Source organism: Pongo abelii, chromosome 2 (genome assembly GCF_028885655.2).
Source record: "Pongo abelii isolate AG06213 chromosome 2, NHGRI_mPonAbe1-v2.0_pri, whole genome shotgun sequence".
Classification (NCBI taxonomy): domain Eukaryota; kingdom Metazoa; phylum Chordata; class Mammalia; order Primates; family Hominidae; genus Pongo; species Pongo abelii.
The window spans coordinates 11,812,856-11,835,045 of NC_085928.1; the positions used below are offsets into that span (position 1 = coordinate 11,812,856).

General features: G+C 46.4%; 1 protein-coding gene and 1 long non-coding RNA gene across 5 annotated transcripts in view; one reads left to right on the plus strand and one right to left on the minus strand.

The window, feature by feature from the left end:
- Window positions 1–11,645, plus strand: part of SLC41A3 (solute carrier family 41 member 3) — an 83,899-nt gene extending 72,254 nt beyond the window's left edge. For all 3 annotated transcript variants that reach the window (XM_054551335.2, XM_054551336.2, XM_054551337.2), the window contains 5 exons: window positions 513–657; window positions 1,812–1,891; window positions 4,654–4,788; window positions 8,516–8,664; window positions 10,786–11,645. In XM_054551335.2, the coding sequence (XP_054407310.1) occupies window positions 513–657; window positions 1,812–1,891; window positions 4,654–4,788; window positions 8,516–8,664; window positions 10,786–10,995 (719 nt within the window). In that variant the 3' untranslated portion in view covers window positions 10,996–11,645. The remainder of the gene's footprint in view (window positions 1–512; window positions 658–1,811; window positions 1,892–4,653; window positions 4,789–8,515; window positions 8,665–10,785) is intronic.
- Window positions 1–22,190, minus strand: part of LOC129058444 (uncharacterized) — a 32,758-nt gene that overhangs the window by 3,528 nt on the left and 7,040 nt on the right. The window contains exons 2-3 of one of the 2 annotated variants that reach the window (XR_008523546.2): window positions 4,415–4,507; window positions 4,068–4,166 (exon numbers count right to left, since the gene is read on the minus strand). This is a non-coding gene — a long non-coding RNA (uncharacterized LOC129058444). Of the gene's footprint in view, window positions 1–4,067; window positions 4,167–4,414; window positions 4,660–22,190 lie in introns of those variants that run through there. The other variant, XR_010139123.1, reaches the window with a different exon arrangement.

Genomic DNA, 22,190 nt, shown 5'->3' on the forward strand with positions numbered 1-22,190 from the left:
GGTGGCATCCCGTAGCCGGCCGTGGCGTTCTATGGACCCAGGCCATAGCCCTGATGGGGCTGCTTGCTGTCTAGGCAGCCACCCTTTTTTGCATGTCTGCTTCCTCCTGCTGCCTGTCTGAGCAGGGGCTGTCGAGAAGGTGAGATGAGATTGTGCACATGAAGTACTGAGCATAGTGCTAGCTCATGGTGCGTTCCATACATTGTACTTCTATTTATTTATGACAGTAGCATCAGGGTGGGAGGAGGCAGAACAGGGTACTTTATGTGGGGAAAATAGCAAGTTTGCCAGAGAAGTGGAGTTGAATGTGGCAGGAATGGAGGACAGAGAGGAGCTTTTCCAGTTACTTCTTGGGATGGTGAAAGTTCTTTGAAAAGTATGGCAAGGCAGTTCTCCCTCAATTGATGAGGACAGGAGCGTCCTCACCCACCTCTCATTTGTGAAACCCAGGCCCAGCCTGTGTGTGCTGGCCTTGGCCACGTGAGCCGCGTGTGTCCCTGTTCTCCTTTCAGATAGTCGGTATCTGATGCCGCTGGTCTGCCTCAGCTTTGCAGCTCTGACCCCAGTGTGGGTCCTCATTGCCAAGCAGAGCCCACCCATCGTGAAGATCCTGAAGTTTGGCTGGTTCCCAATCATCCTGGCCATGGTCATCAGCAGGTGAGCAGGAGCCAGGGCCACAGCCCCTCTTCCTCCTCAGCCATGAAGGCCCCTAGAACCAGGGTGACACTCACTGCCTTGGGAGACAGGAATGGAGTGAAATGTAGCTGTGGGCTCTTTCAGTAACTCCCATTGCTGACTGAATCGTACCTTTTTCCTTTCTTCTCTCCCTTTCACTGAGAACCCTGGGCCTTGTTGGTTCTAAGAGAGGCTGCCCTGTTTACATTTGCCAGAGCACCAGGGACCCAGGAAGAGCCAAAGCTGGGGCCGGCACTGGAGTGCACTGGAGCCCCAAGGGAGACAGCAGCTTTCAGACCATTGCCGCCAGAGCTTTGCTGGCCCAGATCCCTGCTTAGGTGGCAGGTCCCCCACCTCGGCCTCAAGGCCACATCTGCTGACTCACTCGTCCTCCTGGTCACTGGCCACGCATGGCTACTGGTGGGACCTAGACAGCTGTGGGGTTAGCATCCCTCTAGAGCCTTAGAACCTTCAGCTGAGCCCAGGTCCACCACTCTCCAGCTCCCTCTCAAGGCTCATATCCTGAGAGTTGACCTTGATGGGGGCCACCCCAGTCCATTCTGATGGGTTTTTCTAACTTTGAGTCTTGGGGAGAAGAGGCGATAGAGTAGGTATCCTTACTTCCAGGAGGCTCCTGGGCTCCTTATACAGATTGACCTAGCTTCTCCAGGGCTCTAAGAAGTTCCAAGGGGTGGGAAAGCTTTTGCTAAACTACAGTGGCCAGTGGGAGCAAGGTCTGGCTGCAACATTTTCTGAGAACATGGGGTGGGCATGAGGTGATCCTCCTGCAGGTTCTGTTTTCTGCTAAAGAGCATCTCAGTCGTGGTGCCGGAGTCTTGGGACAGCCCAGCCAGCTGTGTGCCTTTGAAAAGGCATTTGTTTGTTTTGCAATAAGTGGGTGTTCTCGGATGGCCTTCTGCAATGGTTGAGGCTCAAAGTGGAGATGGAAAAGCATGAGCAGGGTGCAAAGGATGCTGGCGAGACCAGTTTGGCCGCAGCAGATATTTTGTGTAGGGGAGAGGAGAGTGACAGCCAAGGATGGGAAGCCGGGCTGAGAGGGTGATTTGTGTGGAGAGTTACAGGGCCATTGTAAGTGTAAACTCTGATAACTTGACTGCTGTCTGCTATTTCCCCAGTTTTGGAGGACTCATCTTGAGCAAAACCATTTCTAAACAGCAGTACAAAGGCATGGCGATATTTACCCCCGTCATATGTGGTACGTATTTGAAGGGTTCCCATGTGGTCCCTGGTTTGGGTTGGCCCACAGGATTGGGTTGGACCGGAACAGCAGACCTCAGAGGGGCAGCACCAGCCCCGCACAGGCAGTTGGGCAGCTGAGCGGTGGACAGACTGCTGCCTTACAGGGATGCCGGGGCAGGTCTTCTCAGATGGAAGAATCCTGGGGAGGAAGCCCCACACACTGTTCGCAGCAGCTCAGACCCGGCTCCTCACAGGCAGCCCTGGGACATGAGCTCTCCTGACAGGACCGAATTCCAGGCTTTGCAGGCACTGAGTCAAACTCCGGCCTCAATGGCACCTGCCAATTGAGCATGGGCTTCAGAACCAGGGCGCTGGCTCTTGTGGCTTTTCTTTTTCCTTTTTTGGATTCATTGCTGACATCAGAACTCAGATATTTACACTTAAAAATCTGGATTTCTTCTTCTTAAAAATGAAGACTGTAACAAACACCGGGTCTACACTCTGGGCACTGCAGCAGTGCCTGAGACAGATCCAGGACTGTGCTTCCCAGCTGCCTTGATCTCCCTTCCCTGTTGTCTGACACCTGGCTGTCTGCACATACTCACCTAGGCCTACACCCTGTGGGGTTTGTGTGGATGACCCCTCTTTTAACCAAAGCTTAGCTTGGTGTCTGGTGTCTTGATAAGTTTCCGTAAATGGAAGTGATCAGTTAGGAGAAGAACAAAACATGTTTTGTCCAGTTTAGCCCCCAGGCCCTGGCCTGCAGGGACTGAAGAAACAGCCTTCAGAGGCTCCTAGGCAGCCCCTGCGTGTCCACAGTGTCCCTCCTCCCTTGCTCCCTTAGGGGACCATGTCCTTATTCCTTGCATGTCAGTGGGCCACCCAGCGTGTCCTCACCCCAGCAGTGCCAAAGTGCCTTCACATTGTGCATGAGAACAGCAACAAAGGGCTTATTACGTTGGAGTGTTTTTTTGGGATGAGTCACCAACTCAGATGCCTTCAGTGGCCACTCAAACAATCTGCATGAATTATGCAGGCCAGGCAGCTAGACAGTGAGAAATGGCAGGGGCAAGCTGCAGAATGCATTTCTCATATGAACAGCGTGGTGCCTGTCCAGCTCCAGCCAATAGTTACCTCGGGAGAGTGTAGATCCAGATTTGCCAGAGCTGACTTGGGAAGAGAAGCTGGGAATCTGTATTAAGGGCCTAATTTGTAAACAGTAACAATTAATTTGAGATTTTTTTTTCCTTTTTCTTTTTAAAATTATGTATGGGCCAAGCAGAATAGATCGCAGCAGTCCTCTGCCTGAAGACAATTGTTTGCATCCTCTAGAACAGCCTATGTGGTTGGCCTCTGCCCCAGAGGTCACTGGTGCACACCTGGCCCAGCTAGGGAGAGTTCTCCATGGCACTGAGCAAGTAGGATGGGGGAATCCCCACGTTCCATCAGCCCGCCCCCGCATCTGCCCCCACAGAAGGAGCGCTCAGCATGGCCTTTGTCAGCTGGGCCATCTGGCCCTGGCAGAGCTTGAAACCTTTTTCATACCCCGTGGGATCCCGGAGCCTCAGCAGGAAGCCCTGGCGTTCCCGGAGACCGCATGTGCTCATGGTTTTCTGGGCCTCATGACTCTGCCTCTAGGGTTCTGTGTTCTGTGCCCTGTCAATCTACACATGACCCCGCTCATCCTGTTTCCCCTAAAGCCACTTGCTCTGGGCACACACCCAAAGCATCTATGAATGTGGGAGTTTGCACTGACAACTGAGCTCCGAGAGAGGGGCTCACCTAGCACCACAAATTGAAATCATGCAGCAGACAACGTCTTTTCTTCAAAGCTGTCAGACTACACAGCCATGAGAGGTGTCCCAGGCATGTCTCCTGCCGCATGCTTGCTTTGCCATCTGCCTGTGATCATCTCTGTCCTCCCCTTGCCTTCCCTTTCTTTTTTTTTTTTTTTTTTTGAGACAGAGTCTCGCTCTGTCACCCAGGCTGGAGTGCAGTGGTGCGATCTTGGTTCAATGCAATCTCTGACTCCTGGGTTCAAGTGATTCTCCTGCCTCAGCCTCCTGAGTAGCTGGGATTACAGGTGTGCACCACCACGCCCAGCTAATTTTTTTTGTATTTTTAGTAGAGACAGAGTTTCACCATGTTGGTCAGGCTGGTCTCGAACTCCAGACCTCAAATGATCCACCCACCTCAGCCTCCAAAAGTGCTAGGATTACAGGCATGAGCCACCGTGCCCGGCCCCCTCTCATTCTTATCCACTGTTTTCATTCCTCTTCTCTCCTTCCCACCTTGAGTGAAAAAAAAAAAAAAAAAAATCACTTTCATTTTCTCAGATATTCCAGGCTGTAGTCTGGTTCCTGTCAATGCCTGTGGCCTTGAGGTCTGACTTATCCAGACTGCCTTATCACACTGTTCTCAGACCTTTCTATCCACTCTCCCCTCATCCTCACTTTGTCCCTGGATCCCCTCCCTCCCATCCTCGCTCCAGCCAACAAATATTTATTGAGAACCTACTTTACAGCCGCACTCCCCTCACCTTAAGAGATGCCAGCGGTCAAGGTGATGCAGTTACTCCCTGGATACCTCACTCACAAGCTCTGGGCCACCCTGACTTGCTGCCAAACAAGATCTGTGGTCAAGTGGGAGGAAAGGAAAAGATAATGAAATACTGAATTAACCAAAAAAGGCTTCCTGGAGGAAGGGAACTTAAAATAAGGGATACAACTTAGAGACTGGTGTAAAGAAAGGGAAAACAGATTCCTTTTCTCCTCGTAGGTGTTGGTGGCAATCTGGTGGCCATTCAGACCAGCCGAATCTCAACCTACCTGCACATGTGGAGTGCACCTGGTGTCCTGCCCCTCCAGATGAAGAAATTCTGGCCCAACCCATGTTCTACTTTCTGCACGTCAGGTGGGTGTCATGTCTTTCAGAGGCCATGATAGCCATTTCTTTAAACAAGAAAACATCGGTGTCATTGGAATCTGGTGTTTGTAGCGATGGATGCCTGAAGCCAGGGCTAATCTCGGCACACATCACCTTCAGGGCCCCAGAAATGAGACTCCCTGGCCCTGCCTTTCCTTCATTCCTTCATTCAATTATTTATTGAATGTCTACTGGGCACTAGGTGTTAGGTTAGTGGTGAAACAGGGAGAGCTGATTTCTTGCCCTTGGAGTACACAGTATAGAAGGGCAGATAAACACAAGTGAGTTCGTGATTAAAAATTATGGTGGGTACCGAACAGCGAAAGTGCAGAGTGCAATGAAAAAGAATTAGAGGAAATACACTTGGGATAAGGAAGCTCCTCCCTGAGGACAAGTGGGTGTTGTTGGGAGGAGGAGGGCCAGAGAAGAAGGGGCTTTCAGGGCAGTGGGTGCAGTCTAGCAAAGGCCCAGAGGCAGGGAGGAGTGTGGCAAGTCTGAAGAACTGAAAGGCCAATGTGGCCTGAGCTGAATGGACAGGAGGGGATGAAGGAGGCTGAGGCCAGAGAGGCCGGAAGGAGGTGATCAGACAGAGCCCTGGAGTTGAGGAAGGAGCCTGGATTCTACTCAGAACCACTGGAAGCTTTTGGAGATGTTGTATCTTTTTGTTGGCTTTGAAAAATTAGATCTTTTTTCCTGTTCCATTGTTTTGGATTTCCTTTCTGTTTTAAGAACTACCTTTAGCCGTCTTTTGGGTTGGCTGCTGGCACATTTCTGAAGGATATTTTCACTGGTTATAAAATTCGGTGTTGATAATTGTTTTCAAACACTTGAAAAATGTGCCGCTTCCATCTGATTCCATAACTTATGATGAGAAATCTGCCATTTCAATGTATTTTGCTGTATAGGTATGGTGCCATTTCTCTCTTGCATATTTCAAGACCTTGTCTTTAGTTTCTAGGAGTTGAATTATGATATGTATTGGTATGGACTTCTTGGGGTTTATCCTGTTTGGGGTTTGTTAGGCTCCTTGAACACATGGATTTACATCTTTCGTCAAATCGGAAAATTTAAGCCATCACTTTTTCAGCTGCACTCTCCTTCTTTTTGATATTCTAATGACATGAATGTTAGATCCTCTGTTACAGCCCCACAAGTCCCTGAGACTCTGTTTGGTTTTTGCAAAGTCTATTACTCTCCTTGTTTAGATTGGCTCATTTCTATCACTTTTTTCTCCAAGTTGACTGATCTTTTTTTCCCCTGCCCTCTCCATTCTGTTATTGAGCCTATTCACTGAGTTGTCTGGGACTTTTGGGGGTATTGTGTTTAGTTTTAACATTTCCATTTGGTTCTTCTTTCTTTCTATCTTCTTTTTCTTTTCTGAGACTTTCTATTTCTTTGCTTATACTTTCTATTTTTTTGTTTGTTTCAGGTGTGTTTGTGATTGCATGATGAAGGATTGTTGTAGTGGCTTCATTAGAACGGCTTTCAGGTGATGCTGACGTCTGTGTCATCTCACTCTGCTGTCTGTTGGTTGTCTTTTCTCATCCAGGTTGAGATGTTTCTTGCTTTTGGTAAGATGAGTGATTTTCATTTGAATCCAGACATTTTGGGTATTATGTGACAAGACTTTGGATCATGTTTGAATCTCTGCTTAGCTGGCCTTCTTTGACACTGCACCACTGGGGAGAAGGGATGGACTGCTGCCCAGGTGGGGATGGAAGACTGGGTTCACCATTCAGCCTCTATTGCTATCCTGGGAAAAGAGGAGCACCTTGTTATTGCTGGGCACAGTGCAATCTAGGTTCCTCACTAGGCCTCCTCTGAGACCACCCTGGCTGGGACGGGGAGAGATGCCTTGTTGTTGCTCCCCACATGGCTTCACTGACAAGGTGGGGGCCCCATTAGCACTGGGTAGAGATGAAAGTTCTGAATCTCACCCTGGCAGCCACAGGAGATGATGGTGGTCCCACAAGGCCTTCCTGATGAGGTCAGGGCTGCAGTTTTTCCTGTGGTGTTTGTTGGAATAGAGTAGTTATTGTCTGAAAGTTGTCTGTTTTGCCAGGCTTCCCCTTTCCTGGCCTTTGGCGAAAAAGATCAGACTTCTATGGAGTCTCTTTTTTTGAGACAGGGTCTCACTCTATTGCCCAGGCTGGAGTGCAGTGGCACAATCTGGGCACACTGCAACCTCCACCTCCCTGGTTCAAGCGATTCCCCTGCCTCAGCCTCCCAAGTAGCTGAGATTACAGGTGTGCGCCACCATACCCAACTAATTTTGTATTTTTAGTAGAGACAGGGTTTCACCACGTTGGCCAGGCTGGTCTCGAACTCCTGACCTCAACTGATTGCCTGCCTTGGCCTCCCAAAGTGTTGGGATTACAGGCGTGAGCCACAGCGCCCAGCCTATGGAGGGTTTTTTGTCTATTTGTATCTGCATTTCTTGATGGCTGAGGCCAGGACTCAGTCTTGGATATGTGAGGCAAAGAAAGAAAGACAAAAAGGACAATTCAGGGGACTCACGACCATGTTGTTCATTGCAGCCCAAGGTCCCCAGCCAGCCTTTCAGAATCTGCTTATGTTTGTTTTATATACAATGTTTAGGACTTTCAGTTGTACTTAATGGGAGAAATAGGACGAAGTGTGTCTTCCCCATTTGTTCAGAAGTCAAACTCCCTGTTATATTTTCTAACTTGTTATTTGTATATAGAAAAGCTGTTATTTTCTGTGTTGTACACCTAAACATTTTATTGAATTCTTATTGTTTACATGGTTTTCCTATAGATTTTCTTGAGTTCTCACACCAACTTCTAATAGTAGCTTCTTCCAATCATTTTGCTGCTTCTTTTTGACATTTTTTAAAATAATACTTTTATTCCATGTCTGATTTCTCATCATGAATACATGTTGTTGCTCCTCTGCACTAGCTTTGAACTACATGTGACCTTTTTTCTCCTTTTCTTTATTATTTTAGTGAAATACATATATTAATGCAGAGTCAAATGGAGACCTACTTTTCATTAGAACTCTATTTCCATTTGAGAAATCAATCATATTCATGTTAGAATTTTAAAAAGTGTTTGTGGTAGGGCCAGGGTCAATCACACTTATTGTAAAGTCTCAAACTCAGAGCATGGGAATCTAAAGGAAACCTGGGGCTCACTGGCACATTGCAGGTGTGCTGACAGGGCCACAGAGGCTGCTGTGAAGAAGGGGCTGCCAGAGGTCCCCTTTTGAGCCAACTGCCCTCCCCAGATCACCAGCGCTGCATTGAGTGAAGCACCGTACCCAAAGCTCTTTTCCTCCTTAAGCCCCTTGTATGTTCTCTTTTCTCTGCTCAAACTCCTGTCCCCCAAATTCAAATCCCAGCTGAAATGTCATCTGCAGGAGCTCATCCCCACTGATACACACTTCCTGCTTTTTGCCCTTCTTTTTACCCTTATTTTCTTTAAAGTACTTGTCACAGTTTGAAATAGACTTTCTTGCTTCTTTTTATTTCTGCTTACTTGATTCTTGTTTCTCTTCTCTAAAATATCAGCTCCACGAGGGAAGGGGGAAGACTGTATCCCCATCTGCCAGAACCTGCTTGCCACAGAGTAGGTGTCCAGTGAACACTTGGGAATAAATGGATGAGTGAGTGTGGATGCCTCACTGAGGACTGTCACATGCCAAAGTGGCTTCGCTTCAGGTCACATGACCTTCTTGGTTCTGTTTCTTTCAGAAATCAATTCCATGTCAGCTCGAGTCCTGCTCTTGCTGGTGGTCCCAGGCCATCTGATTTTCTTCTACATCATCTACCTGGTGGAGGGTCAGTCAGTCATAAGCAGCCAGACCTTTGTGGTGCTCTACCTGCTGGCAGGCCTGATCCAGGTAAGCCTGGCTGCAGCAGCAGAGGTGCGCAGCTGTGTAGTCAGCCAGCAGGCTTGATCTCTTGTCTGAGTGAGAGGCTGAGGGAGGCGGGTGGGGGTGGCTGGACATGTGGGGCACAGTCCTTATCTTCCAGGAGTTGAGTCAACTTGTCAAATACAGAGGCCATTCCACACTGCACACCACATGCTGCATGCTACACACTCCACACCACACAGCGCATCCCACACACTCCACACCACACCACAAACTCCACACCACACACTGTACCCCACACACCACACCACACACTTCACACCACACACTTCACACACTCCACAACACAGTGCAACCCACACACTTCACACCACACACTCCACACCACACACTCCATACCACACAGCATATCCCACACACTCCACACCACACACTCCACACCACACAGTGCATCCAACACACCCCACACCACACAATCCACACCACACACTCCACACCACACAGCACATTCCACACACTCCACACCACACAGCGCATCTCACACACTCCACACTCCACACCACACAGCGCATCCCACACACTCCACACCACACACTCCACACCACACACTCCACACCACAGTGCATCCCACACACTCCACACCACACACTCCACACCACACAATCCACACCACACAGTGCATCCCACACTCCACACCACACATTCCACACCACACACCACACCACACGGCGCATCCCACACACTCCACACCACACACTCCACACCACACGGCGCATCCCACACACTCCACACCACACACTCCACACCACACGGCGCATCCCACACACTCCACACCACACAGCGTATCCCACACACTTCACACCACACACTCCACACCACACAGCACATCCCAGACACTACACATCACACACTGCACACTTCACACCACACAGCACATCCCACACACTCCACACCACACAGCGCATCCCACACACTTCACACCACACACTCCACACCACACAGTGCACGCCACACACACTACACACTGCATGTCACACACACTACACACTGCATGTCACAGTGCATGCCACACGCATGCTACAGAGTGTGTGCTGCATGCTACACGCTATACAGCTTACGCTACTTACTACACTGCATACTACACATTTCATCTTGCACATCACCCCTCACATTATATACTGCATGCTAGACACGGCACACAACATGCCACACACTGCATGCAGCACATTCATCATCACAGGATAAGAGGAGCAGCCCTGAGGATGAAGCATGTTCCCATGGAACAGGCTGAGGAGTGGTCCAGCTATCCACTGCCTCCCCAGCAGTGGGTGGGCAGGGCCAGGCCCCTGCAGGGGCTGCTGCTGCAAGGCATGCGTAGACATTGATCGGGGCTGGACAGCAGTGAGCATGGTGAAGGAGATGTTGGGCAGGTATTCAGCACACTGTCTGCCTAGACTGCAGCGGGCTGATGGTCCCCAGTGGGTCTGGGGCCTTTGCAGGGAGCACTGTGGGCACTGGAGGGCAATTCTATGGGTGTGGTGCTGGTACTGGCACTTTCTCATCTCCCCGAGTTTATGGCATTTGTAATTGTGGTATGTTCCTGACCTTAAAGGGTAGGATTAGGGAAATCCCAGAAGTTGTCCTGAGCAGCAGCAGCTCATGACTCTGGTTGGGGAGAAGGAGGGAGCTGGGGTTAGCCTGGACAAGGGACTGAGGAGCCATGAGACCTGAGCAGGCTTGTGTAGACTACCCCATGGCACCTTCAGGAAGGGCTGACTGTCCTAACCCCCAGGGGAGAAGGGCTCAGGCAAACCCAAATGGACATCTCGGCAAAGTCCCATGAGTGGAGCCTTATCGCAGCAGAGAGAGCCCCAGCTGGTGAGTGGCAGTGGGTCTGACTGGCCCTTCAGGGTGCCAGAAGCAGGGCCCACCAGAGGGAGGCTAGGTAAGTACAGATGAGGGTCAACTCTCTAGCCACTGCTTGAGCTCAGAGCTGGGCTTCAGACCCCAAGAGAAGCTGGATGAAGGAGGCTGGCTGGGGTTGACATGTCCACCTTGGTGTCTCTCCTTAAGCCTCAGCTAGTGCTTCCTGCCTGTACTTGACTTTCTGACTTGGTCTTCTTTTGTGTCTCTTTGCCCTTCTGACAGGTGACAATCCTGCTGTACCTGGCAGAAGTGTTGGTTCGGCTGACTTGGCACCAGGCCCTGGATCCTGACAACCACTGCATCCCCTACCTTACAGGGCTGGGGGACCTGCTCGGTACTGGCCTCCTGGCACTCTGCTTTTTCACTGACTGGCTACTGAAGAGCAAAGCAGAGCTGGGTGGCATCTCAGAACTGGCATCTGGACCTCCCTAACTGGGGCCCGCTGGTCCCATTTGCTCATTAGAATTTCCTCTCACATCAGTGGGGTACAGAATTCAGTTTCTCCCTTGCCAGGTCCTTGGGATGGTTGACCCCTGCCTTTGCAGTAGCCTTTTGAGTCTGCTAAGGTAGCTCTCACACACCTCGGCTCTGGGGTTGATACCTGAGCCCGCAATAGAACCCTGAAATCAAGAGCATGGCTTGAGTGTGTGAATATGATGTGTGCACATGCTTAATGAGCATGTGAGTGTGCACACGTTTGTGGAGAGGAGGGTGTTCTGGCCTGAGAAGCTAAAGAAGAGGCATGTCCAGTAAGCTTTGCAGGGTGTTTGCTCTTTTCCATGCCCATGCAACCCAGATTGGGGTGGAGCAGGAAGGAGCTCTTTTCTGTTCCCAAGACTCAGGACTCTTGAGCTGTGGCTTACTTGCTGTCTTCACCAGGTTCAAGCTCCGTGGGCCACACTGCTGCTGTGCCAAGAAGGTGTACAGCCTCCCCAGGATGGGGCCTTGTACAACCCTTCATCTGCACTCAACATTTAATCGTGTCCTTGCTGTCTTTTTATTTTCCTTTTTGTTTGTTAGCAAAAACCTCTGTTTAGATTTCAATAATCAGAGAAGTGTAAAATAAAACAGATTACATTGTACTTGATCCTTTATGTCTTTAAAGATAGTTAATGCAACCCTGAGGCTTGGGGTATATAAACAACAAAAGCATCTGGCATTTCTCTAGTGCAGTGTTTCTCAAAGTGGTCTTCAGCCTAGAAACATCAATGTCACCAGAAAACTTGTTAGAAGTGCAAATTATTATCCCTCACCCCCTGGCCTGACCAGCCAAATCAGCATTTCTTGGGAGTAGAGCCCGCTATATGGGTTCCACAAGCCCTCCAGGTTTCTCATGCACACCCACGTTTGAGAACTACTACTCGAGAACATCATCTTTAAAAAATGTATGATCATTTCCTGTCTCTTATTAACTCATGAGGACAACTGTAGCCGTGCTTGGACCTGAGGATTATTATCTTCATGTGGTAAAACAGACATCTATTCATGTATTCAACAAATGTTGATATAGAACCTCTTGTATCAATGTTCTAGAAGGAAGGACATGGTACATTAACTGGAGTAATTCAGCAGACTTTAAGGAAGGCACAGTTTATAGGTGCATGGGGACTAGAAGAAGGGGTGAAGCATCCTGGGGCCAGGCACTACCAGACATTCACCTGTCCTGGAGAATAGTTGGGATTGCGGTTTCCTGAGATGCATGGGGATCTCTAATAAAGAGACACAGCTACATCAGCTTGTGGCCTGGCAGAGAAAGCCAGGGAAATAAATATCCCAATCTCATTCTCTGTCCACCCTATTATCTCCTGCAAGTGTCTCCCATTGGCCAACCCAACCAGAAGTTCAATGACTGGGGAGCCACTTGACGATCCACAGAGGTTTCAGCCTCCTGGGGCACAGAGCCAGGGGAGGCTGGGGATAGATCTGGAGAGGCAACTGGAGAATATTCAGCACAACTGTATGCCAAGCTCCAGGCTAGATACTGGGGACACACTTGTGGGCAAAGCACTCATCATCCCTGGTTCAAGTCCCTACTAGGAGAGATAGTCAACATCACACAAGTATTGAAAGTCCAGCTCTGATAAGTCCTGCAAAAGACAAGCATGTGATGCTATTGAAGCATGTAATGAGAGCTAAGATCTATCGAGCACCTTCTGTGTGTCTGGCTGTATTCTAAGCATTTGACCTGTAAACTCTGATAACCTCACAATAAGTGATGCAGTACATACCACTCCCATTTGTAGATGACTGAAGCATTGTGAGGCTTCTTAACGTTACCAAGGCCCTATGGCTAGTGAGTGGTGGACTGATTTGAACAGACATTTGGGCTCAGACCCAAGCGATGTGTGTGCTAAAGAGGTTTGACCAACACAGTGTTACAAGATCCTTGAGGTGTTGCTTTTCCAGCCAGAAACCTCTGTGGCCAGTGGTGCCTTTGCCTGAGTTTTGCTCAGGCCCGCTGGGCTTGTTCTGTCCACTCAGCCTGGCAGGCTGCGCTCAGCTCACGCTACCAGCCTGGGATCCCACACCTGCCAAGGGTGAGCCAGGCATGGAGTAATGAGGGGTATGGGAGCGAGTGAGCATGAGGTCCAACCACTGCACACAGCCAGGCACTCCAGCTGCTGTGGCAGGGCAGGCAGCTCCAGGCACTGGCACAGGCGCCGGCTCCATGCAAGGCTGCAACTGGATCAGATGTACCACAAGCAGCTTCCACTGCGGTCACCTACATCTGGACAAGGGGAACATGGTGGTGCCCAGAAGCTTGGAGACACCAGGAACCACAGAGCCCCAAAGAGGGCATCACAGCTCTGGCCTGGGGAGCTCCAAGGTCTGGGCTCCCAGAATGGCTACAGCTCTTCTCTCCTTCTCATCGCCTGCAACATGGCAAGTGGGGGGCATGTTTCAGCCCTGTTTGTATTACAGCTGTTTGAGTCTTGCCATTCAGCGTGTCCCAAGTTCTTGTCCTGCCTCCAGGAGGAATGAGGTATGCAGACAACTGGAGGGTGAGCAAGACAGAGGGGAGCTTCACCAAGTGACAAAACAGCTCTCAGGAGACCCGGAGTGGGTAGCTGTTTTCCACAGGCAGGTCGTCCCAACAAGCGTGAGTCTGCCTGAGTCCAGGGTTTTTAATGGGCACATAAGGGAGGAAGTGCATGCTGATTGGTCCATGAGTGTCCATGAGAGGTCCATGAGTGGCCTGGAAAAAGCACCATTAAGTTCTCACTCCGGGCTGCCAACTCCACCCTGAACTGGCAGCTCAGTCCCCAGGCTTCAGGCCATTCCTGGATCGAAGTGGGGGTTTCAACAAGACCCCACCCCTTTCTGCCCAGGAACCTGTCTGCCTCCTGCTACCGACATGCTGTCCATGGTGCCCAGGCTGTTTGTGTCAAAGGGCACCTGCAGGCCTGTGCCAAGCTGCCCCTAACCACCTCCCAGCCTCCCTCCCAAAGGAGGGGACCCAAAGTTGGCACCCAAAGTCCAGAGAGGGGTGAGGCAGTGGTGGGGCTGGCATGTCAGTGCCGTCCTGAGTGCACACAAATTCGGCCGGGTCATGACAGCATCTGGGCTTGGCTTCCACTTTGCTCTGAAATTATAGTGGGTGCCAGGAGTAGGGAGAGGCCAGGGAGCCTGCAGGGGCAGGGGGGCTTCTGGGGCCCTGAGAGCACAGGGATGCCTGGGTCCAGAGCCACAGCTGGGTGGCTGCAGCTGTGCCCAGGAGCGCAGGGCTCCTGCCCCACTAATTAAATAGGGCACGGGGCCCTCGCCTGTTCCTGGCACCTGCCGGCCCCATGGAGTGTGCAAACCCAGCCGTGTCTCCCCCACTGCAGCTGGCATATTCACATCCGCTGCTCCAGATGGGCCGCCTCTGCCATCAACTCCCCCCTCTGAAGAGATACATCTGCCATTAGAATAGGGACAATGACTGTTCTTAACTGCTTAATGTTGACAAAGGCATTGTTTTGGGAAAAGTTGCAGTCAGAGATTCTCTCAGAGGCCTATCTAGGGTCCCCAGTTAAACGGAGCCACTGTCCGAGGCTCCCTTTGAATGACCATTTGGACTTTGATGGCCTGAAGGTAAGAAGAGACAAACCAGGTTATTAGAAGACATGGATCAAAATGAAACAAGGGGGTAGGGACAGCTCAAAAATCCTGAGGCTGCTAACACACCCAGATAACTGGTGGCTATAGTTGTATATATAGGTGGCTAAGATTTGGGTGCATGGGGTGTGACTCTAGTTAGCTCCTTTTGTCTTACTTTCCCCAAAAAGGAAACTTCTGGGTTATGGGCACTCCATTTACCCAGATGATGATCTGGCACGATTTGCAGGATAATTGCCCAGAATTAGAATACTGGTCCAGATTTTTACATTACTCATCCCTTTTGTATCTTCTGAGCCGCAGCCAGAGTTCAAGTTCAAAGTCATGAGAATATGGGCCTTAACGTGACAGGGATGTTAAATAGAAATGAGAAGTAGATCCGAATTAGTGTCAAGGTGAAAATTGAAGTAAAATTCAAGCACAGTTTCAAGGTCTAAGTCAAGTTAAAGGTTAAGATAAGTTCTAGGAAATTTCAAGCTGGAATTTCAGTCAGGAGCAATATAAAGGTTAAGGTCAAAGGCCAAGGTCTAAATCAAGCTCAAGTTCAAATCAGAGCTACACTTGCTCTGCATGTGAAGTGGTCTAAGGGTTTTCATCAAAATCAAGGAGAAATTTAAGGTACCGGTCAACTTCAAGTGTGCACATAAGGCTACATCTGGTAGATGGTAATAATAAAAGGATAGGAAGAAAGTCTTAACTGGTCAATAAAAGATCAAAATCAGTGCCAAAGTCAAAGTCAAGATTATATTCAACTTTGCAATTAGTGCTGTATATGATCTGGTTATTGTCCAAAAACAGGATGAGTGTTAGAACTACAGCAAAGCTCAAGGTCAAGATTAGTGTCAAGTTAAAGATCAAGTTCCAAATTTGTGCTAGACATGGCCTAGACATAAGGTGGGAAACAGGATTTTGTTTGAGTTGAGATCAAGTCAAGGTCAAGGTAAAATTTAAAGTCAGCATCAAAGGGAAGATCAACACCAATGTCATATAAAAATCAAAATTGAAATAATCAAGGCCAAGTTCAAGTAAATGTGAAAGGAATGTCATCTAGATGGTGGAGAATGAGTGTACAAAGAGTGATTGTCAAGTACACAAAATTTGGTGTCACAGAAGTTAGATGAGAGAACAAATATGCAAAAAGTGATTGCTGGATTACACAGTAAGTGTACATGAGTGGAGGTTCAATAGCACCTAGTAAGTTCGACAGGATTTGCTGAATGACACAGTGAGTGTGCAAAGCGTGAAAGTTGTAAGGTGCTGAATGAGTTTAATTTTTTTATTATTATACTTTAAGTTCTAGGGTACATGTGCACAACATGCAGGTTTGTTACTTAGGTATACATGTGCCATGTTTGTTTGCTGCACCCATTAACTCGTCATTTACATTAGATATTTCTCGTAATGCTATCCCTCCCCCTGCCCCCCACCCCATGACAGGCCCCCGTGTGTGATGTTCCCCGCCCTGTGTCCAAGTGTTCTCATTGTTCAATTCCCACCTATGAGTGAGAACGTGCGGTGTTTGGTTTTCTGTCCTTGTGATAGTTTGCTGAGAATGATGGTTTCCAGCTTCATCCATATCCCTGCAAAGGGGTGGTGGTGCATGCCCATAGTCCCAGCTACTAGGGAGGCTAAGGTGGGAGAATCACTTGAGCCCAGGAGGTAGAGGCTGCAGTGAGCCATGAGTGTGCCACTGCACTCCAGCCTGGGTGACAGAGCAAGATCCTGTCTTAAAAAATATATATAGCCATTGTGACTAGTGGGAGATGGTATCTCACTGTGGTTCTGATACGTATTTCTCTAATGATTAGTAATGTACATTTTTTCATATGCTTGTTGACCACGTGTATATATTCTGACAAGTATCTGTTCATGTCATTTGCCAATTTGTTTATTTAAATTCCTTATAGATTCCAGATATTAGACCTTTGTGGAATGTATACTTTGCAAATATTTTCTTCCATTCTGAAGGTTCTCTGTTTACTCTGTTGATAGTTTGTTTTGCTGTGCAGAAGCTCTTTAGTTTAATTAGGTCGCATTTGTCAACTGCTGTTTTTGTTGCAGTTGCTTTTGGCATCTTTGTCATAAAATCTTTGCCAGGTCATATGCCCAGAATGGTATGTCCTAGGTTATCTTCCAGTGTTTTATCGTTTTAGGTTCTACAGTTAAGCCTTCAACCCCCATCTCCAATTGATTTTTTTATATAGTGTAAGAAAAGGGTCCAGTTTCAATCTTCTGCATATGACTAGCCAGTTGTACCAGCACCACTTATTAAATAGAGTCCTTTCCCCATTGCTTGTTCTTGTCAACGTTGTGAAAGATCAGTTGACAGATCCTGTCATCATGATGTTAGCTGCTTATTTTGCAGACTTGTTTATGTGGTTGCTCTGTAGTGTCATTGGTCTATGTACTTCACTGTGGTTTTGTAGTGGCTGGTAATGGTTATTCCTTTCCATATTTACTGCTTCCTTCAGGAGCTCTTGTAAGGTAGGTCTGGTGGTAACAAATTCTCTCAGGATTTGCTTGTCTGAAAAGGATCTTATTTCTCATTTGCTTATGAAGCTTAGTTTGGCTGACTATGAAATTCTGGGTTGAAATTTCTTTTTTATTATTATACTTTCAGTTCTGGGATACATGTGCAGAACGTGCAGGTTTGTTACATAGGTATACACGTGTGATAGTGGTTTGCTGCACTCATCAACTTGTCATCTACATTAGGTATTTCTTCTAATGCTATCCCTCCCCTAACTCCCCACCCCTGACAGGCACCGGTGTGTGATATTCCCCTCCCTCTGTCCATGTGTTCTCATTGTTCAACTCTCACTTATGAGTGAGAACATGTGGTGTTTGGTTTTGTTCTTGTGTTTGCTGAGAATGATGGTTTCCAGCTTCATCCATGTCCCCACAAAGGACATGAACTCATCCTTTTTTATGGCTGCACAGTATTCCATGGTGTATATGTGCCACATTTTCTTTATCCAGTCTATCTCTGATAGGCATCTGGCTTGGTTCCAAGTCTTTGCTATTGTGAACAGTGCTGCAATAAACATTATGTGTGCATGTGTCTTTATAGTAGAATGATTTATAATCCTTTGGATATATACCCAGTAATGGTATTGCTGGGTCAAATGGTATTTCTGGTTCTAGATCCTTGAGGAATTGCCACACTGTCTTCCACAATGGTTGAACTAATTTACACTCCCACCAACAGTGTAAAAGCATTCCTGTTTCTCCACATCCTCTCCAGCATCTGTTGTTTCCTGACTTTTTAATGATTGCCATTCTAACTGGCATGAGATGGTATCTCACTGTGGTTTTCGTTTGCATTACTCTAATGACCAGTGATGATGACCTTTTTTTCATATGTTTGTTGGCCAAATAAATGTCTTCTTTTGAAAAATGTCTGTTCATATCCTTTGCCCACTTTTTGATGGGGTTGTTTTTTTTCTTGTAAATTTAAGTTCTTTGTAGATTCTGGATATTAGCCCTTTGTCAGATGGACAGATTGCAAAAATTTTCTCCCATTCTGTAGGCTGCCTGTTCACTTTGATGATAGTTTCTTTTGCTGTGCAGAAGCTCTTTAGTTTAATTAGATCCCATTTGTCTATTTTGGCTTTTGTTGCCATTGCTTTTGGTGTTTTAGACATGAAGTCTTTGCCCATGCATATGTCCTGAATGGTATTGCCTAGGTTTTCTTCTAGGGTTTTTATGGTTTTAGGTCTTAGGTTTAAGTCTTTAATCCATCTTGAGTTAATTTTTGTATAAGATGTAAGGAAAGGGTCCAGTTTCAGTTTTCTGCATATGGCTGGCCAGTTTTCCTGACACCATTTATTAAATAGGGTATCCTTTCCCCATTGCTTTTGTCAGGGTTGTGAAAGATCAGATGGTTGTAGATGTGTGGCATTATTTCTGAGGTCTCTGTTCTGTTCCGTTGGTCTATGTATCTGTTTTAGTACCAGTACCATGCTGTTTTGGTTACTGTAGCCTTATGGTATAGTTTGAAGTCAGGTAGCATGATGCCTCCAGCTTTGTTCTTTTTGCTTAGGATTGTCTTGGCTATACGGGCTCTTTTGGTTCCATATGAAATTTAAAGACGTTTTTTCTAATTCTGTGAAGAAAGTCAATGGTTGCTTGATGAGGAGAGCGTTGACTCTATAAATTACTTTGGGCAGTATGGCCATTTTCACAATATTGATTCTGCCTATCCATGAGCATGGAATGTTCTTCCATTTGTGTCCTCTCTTATTTCCTTGAGCAGTGGTTTGTAGTTCTCCTTGAAGAAGTCCTTCACAGCCCTTGTAAGTTGTATTCCTAGGTATTTTATTCTCTTTGTAGCAGATGTGAATGGGAGTTCACTCATGATTTGGCTATTTGTCTGTTATTGGTGTATAGGAATGCTTTTGATTTTTGCACACTGATTTTGTATCCTGAGACTGCTGAAGTTGCTTATCAGCTTAAGGAGATTTGGGGCTGAGACTATGGGGTTTTCTAAATATACAATCATGTCATCTGCAAACAGAAAACTTGACGTCCTCTCTTTCTATTTGAATACACTTTATTTCTTTCTCTTCCTTGATTGCCCTGGCCAGAACTTCCAATACTATGTTGAATAGGAGTGGTGAGAGAGGGCATCCTTGTCTTGTGCCGGTTTTCAAAGGGAATGCTTCCAGTTTTTGCCCATTCAGTATGATATTGGCTGTGGGTTTGTCATCAATAACTCTCATTATTTTGAGATACATTCCCCATCAATACCTAGTTTATTAAGAGTTTTTAGCATGAAGGGGTGTTGAATTTTATCAAAGGTCTTTTCTGCATCTATTGAGATAATCATGTGGTTTTTGTCATTGGTTCTTTTATGTGATGGATTACATTTATTGATTTGCATATGTTGAACCACGCTTGCATCCCAAAGATGAAGCCAACTTGATAGTAGTGGCTAAGTTTTTTGATGTGCTGCTGGATTCAGTTTGCCAGTATTTTATTGAGGATTTTCGCATTGATATTCATCAGGGATATTGGCCTGAAATTTTTTTTTTGTTGTGTCTCTGCCAGGTTTTGGTATCAGGATGATGCTGGCCTTATAAAATGAGTTAGGGAGGAGTCCCTCTTTTTCTATTGTTTGAAATAGTTTCAGAAGAAATGGTGCCAGCTCCTCTTTGTGCCTGTGGTAGAAATCAGCTGTGAATCTGTCTGATCCTGGGCTTTTTCTGGTTGGCAGGCTATTAAATAATAAAATAAAAACTTGTTATTGGTCTATTCAGGGATTCAACTTCTTCCTGGTTTAGTCTTGGGAGGGTGTATGTGTCCAGGAATGTATCCATTTCCTCTAGACTTTCTAGTTTATTTGCATAGAGGTGTTTATAATATTCTCTGATGGTAGTTTGTATTTCTGTGGGATCAGTGGTGATATCTCCTTTATCATTTTTTATTGTGTCTATTTGATTCTTCCCTCTTTTATTGTGTCTATTTGATTCTTCCCTACCAGTCTATTTTGTTGATCTTTTCAAAAAAACCACCTCCTGGATTCATTTTTTAAAGGGTTTTTTGTGTCTCTATCTCCTTCAATTCTGCTCTGATCTTAGTTATTTCTTGTCTTCTGCTAGCTTTTGAATTTGTTTGCTCTTGTTTCTCTAGCTCTTTTAATTGTGATGTTAGGGTGTCAATTTTAGATCTTTCCTGCTTTCTCTTGTGGGCATTTAGTGCTATAAATTTCCCTTTAAACACTGCCTTAGCTGTGTCTCAGAGATTCTGGTATGTTGTGACTTTGTTCTCAGTGGTTTCAAAGAACTTATTTATTTCTGCCTTAATTTCATTATTTCCTAGTAGTCATTCAGGAGCAGGTTGTTCAGTTTCCATGCAGTTGTGTGGTTTTGAGTGAGTTTCTTAATCCTGAGTTCTAATTTGATTGCACTGTGGTCTGAGAGACTGTTATGATTTCCATTCTTTTGCATTTGCTGAGGAGTGTTTTACTTCCAATTATGTGGTCAATTTTAGAATTAGTGTGATGTGGTGCTGAGAAGAATGTATATTCTGCTGACTTGGGATGGAGAGTTCTGTAGATGTCTATTAGGTATGCTTCTTCCAGAGATGAGTTCAAGTCCTGAATATCCTTGTTAATTTTCTGTCTCATTGATCTAATATTGACAGTGGGGTGTTAAAGTCTCCCACTATTATTGTGTGGGAGTCTAAGTCTCTTTGTAGGTCTCTAAGAACTTGCTTTATGAATCTTGTGCTCCTGTACTGGGTACATATTTATTTAGGATAGTTAGCCCTTCTTTGTCTTTTTTGATCTTTGCTGGTTTAAAGTCTGTTTTATCAGAGACTATGATTGCAACCCGTGCTTTTTGGTTTTTTGGGTTTTTTTTGTTTTTTTGCTTTCCATTTGCTTGGTAAAGATTCCTCCATCCCTTTATTTTGAGCCTATGTGTGTCTTTGCATGTGAGATGGGTCTCCTGATACAACACACCGATGGGTCTTGACTGTTTATCCAATTTGCCAGTCTGTGTCTCTTAACTGGGGCATTTAGTCCATTTACATTTAAGGTTACTATTGTTATGTGCGAATCTGATCCTGTCATTATGATGCTAGGTGGTTATTTTGTCCATTAGTTGATGCAGTTTCTTCATAGTGTTGATGGTCTTTACAATTTGGTATGTTTTTACAGTGGCTGTTATCTGTTGTACCTTACCATATTTAGTGCTCCCTTCAGGAGCTCTTGTAGGGCAGGCCTGGTGGTGACAAAATCTCTCAGCATTTGCTTGTCTGTAAACAATTTTATTTCTTCTACATTTATGAAGCTTAGTTTGGCTGGATATGAAATTCTGGGTTGAAAATTCTTTAAGAATGTTGAACACTGGCCCCCACTGTCTTCTGGCTTGTAGGGTTCCTGCAGAGAGATCCGCTGTTGGTCTGATGGGCTTCCCTTTGTGGGTAACCTGACCTTTCTCTCTAGCTGCCCTTAATATTTTTTCCTTCATTTCAACCTTGGTGAATCTGACAATTATGTGTCTTGGGTTGCTCTTCTCAAAGAGTATCTTTGTGGTGTTCTCTGTATTTCCTGAAATTGAATGTTGGCCTGTCTTGCTAGGTTGGGGAAGTTCTCCTGTAATATCCTGAAGAGTGTTTTCCAGCTTGGTTCCATTCTCCCCATCACTTTCAGGTAGATCAATCAAACATAGATTTGGTCTTTTCACATAGTCCCATATTTCTTGGAGGCTTTGTTTTGCCTTTTTATTCTTTTTTCTCTAATCTTGTCTTCTCACTTTATTTCATTAAGTTGATCTTCAATCTCTGATATCCTTTCTTCTGCTTGATTGATTCGGCTATTGACACTTGTGTATGCTTCAGGAAGTTCTTGTGCTGTGTTTTTCAGCTCCATCAGGTCGCTTATGTTCTTCTCTAAACTGGTTATTCTAGTTAGCAATTTGTCTAACCTTTTTTCAAGGTTCTTAGCTTCCTTTGCACTGGGTTAGAACATGGTCCTTTAGCTCGCAGGAGTTTGTTGTTACCCACCTTCTGAAGCCTACTTCTGT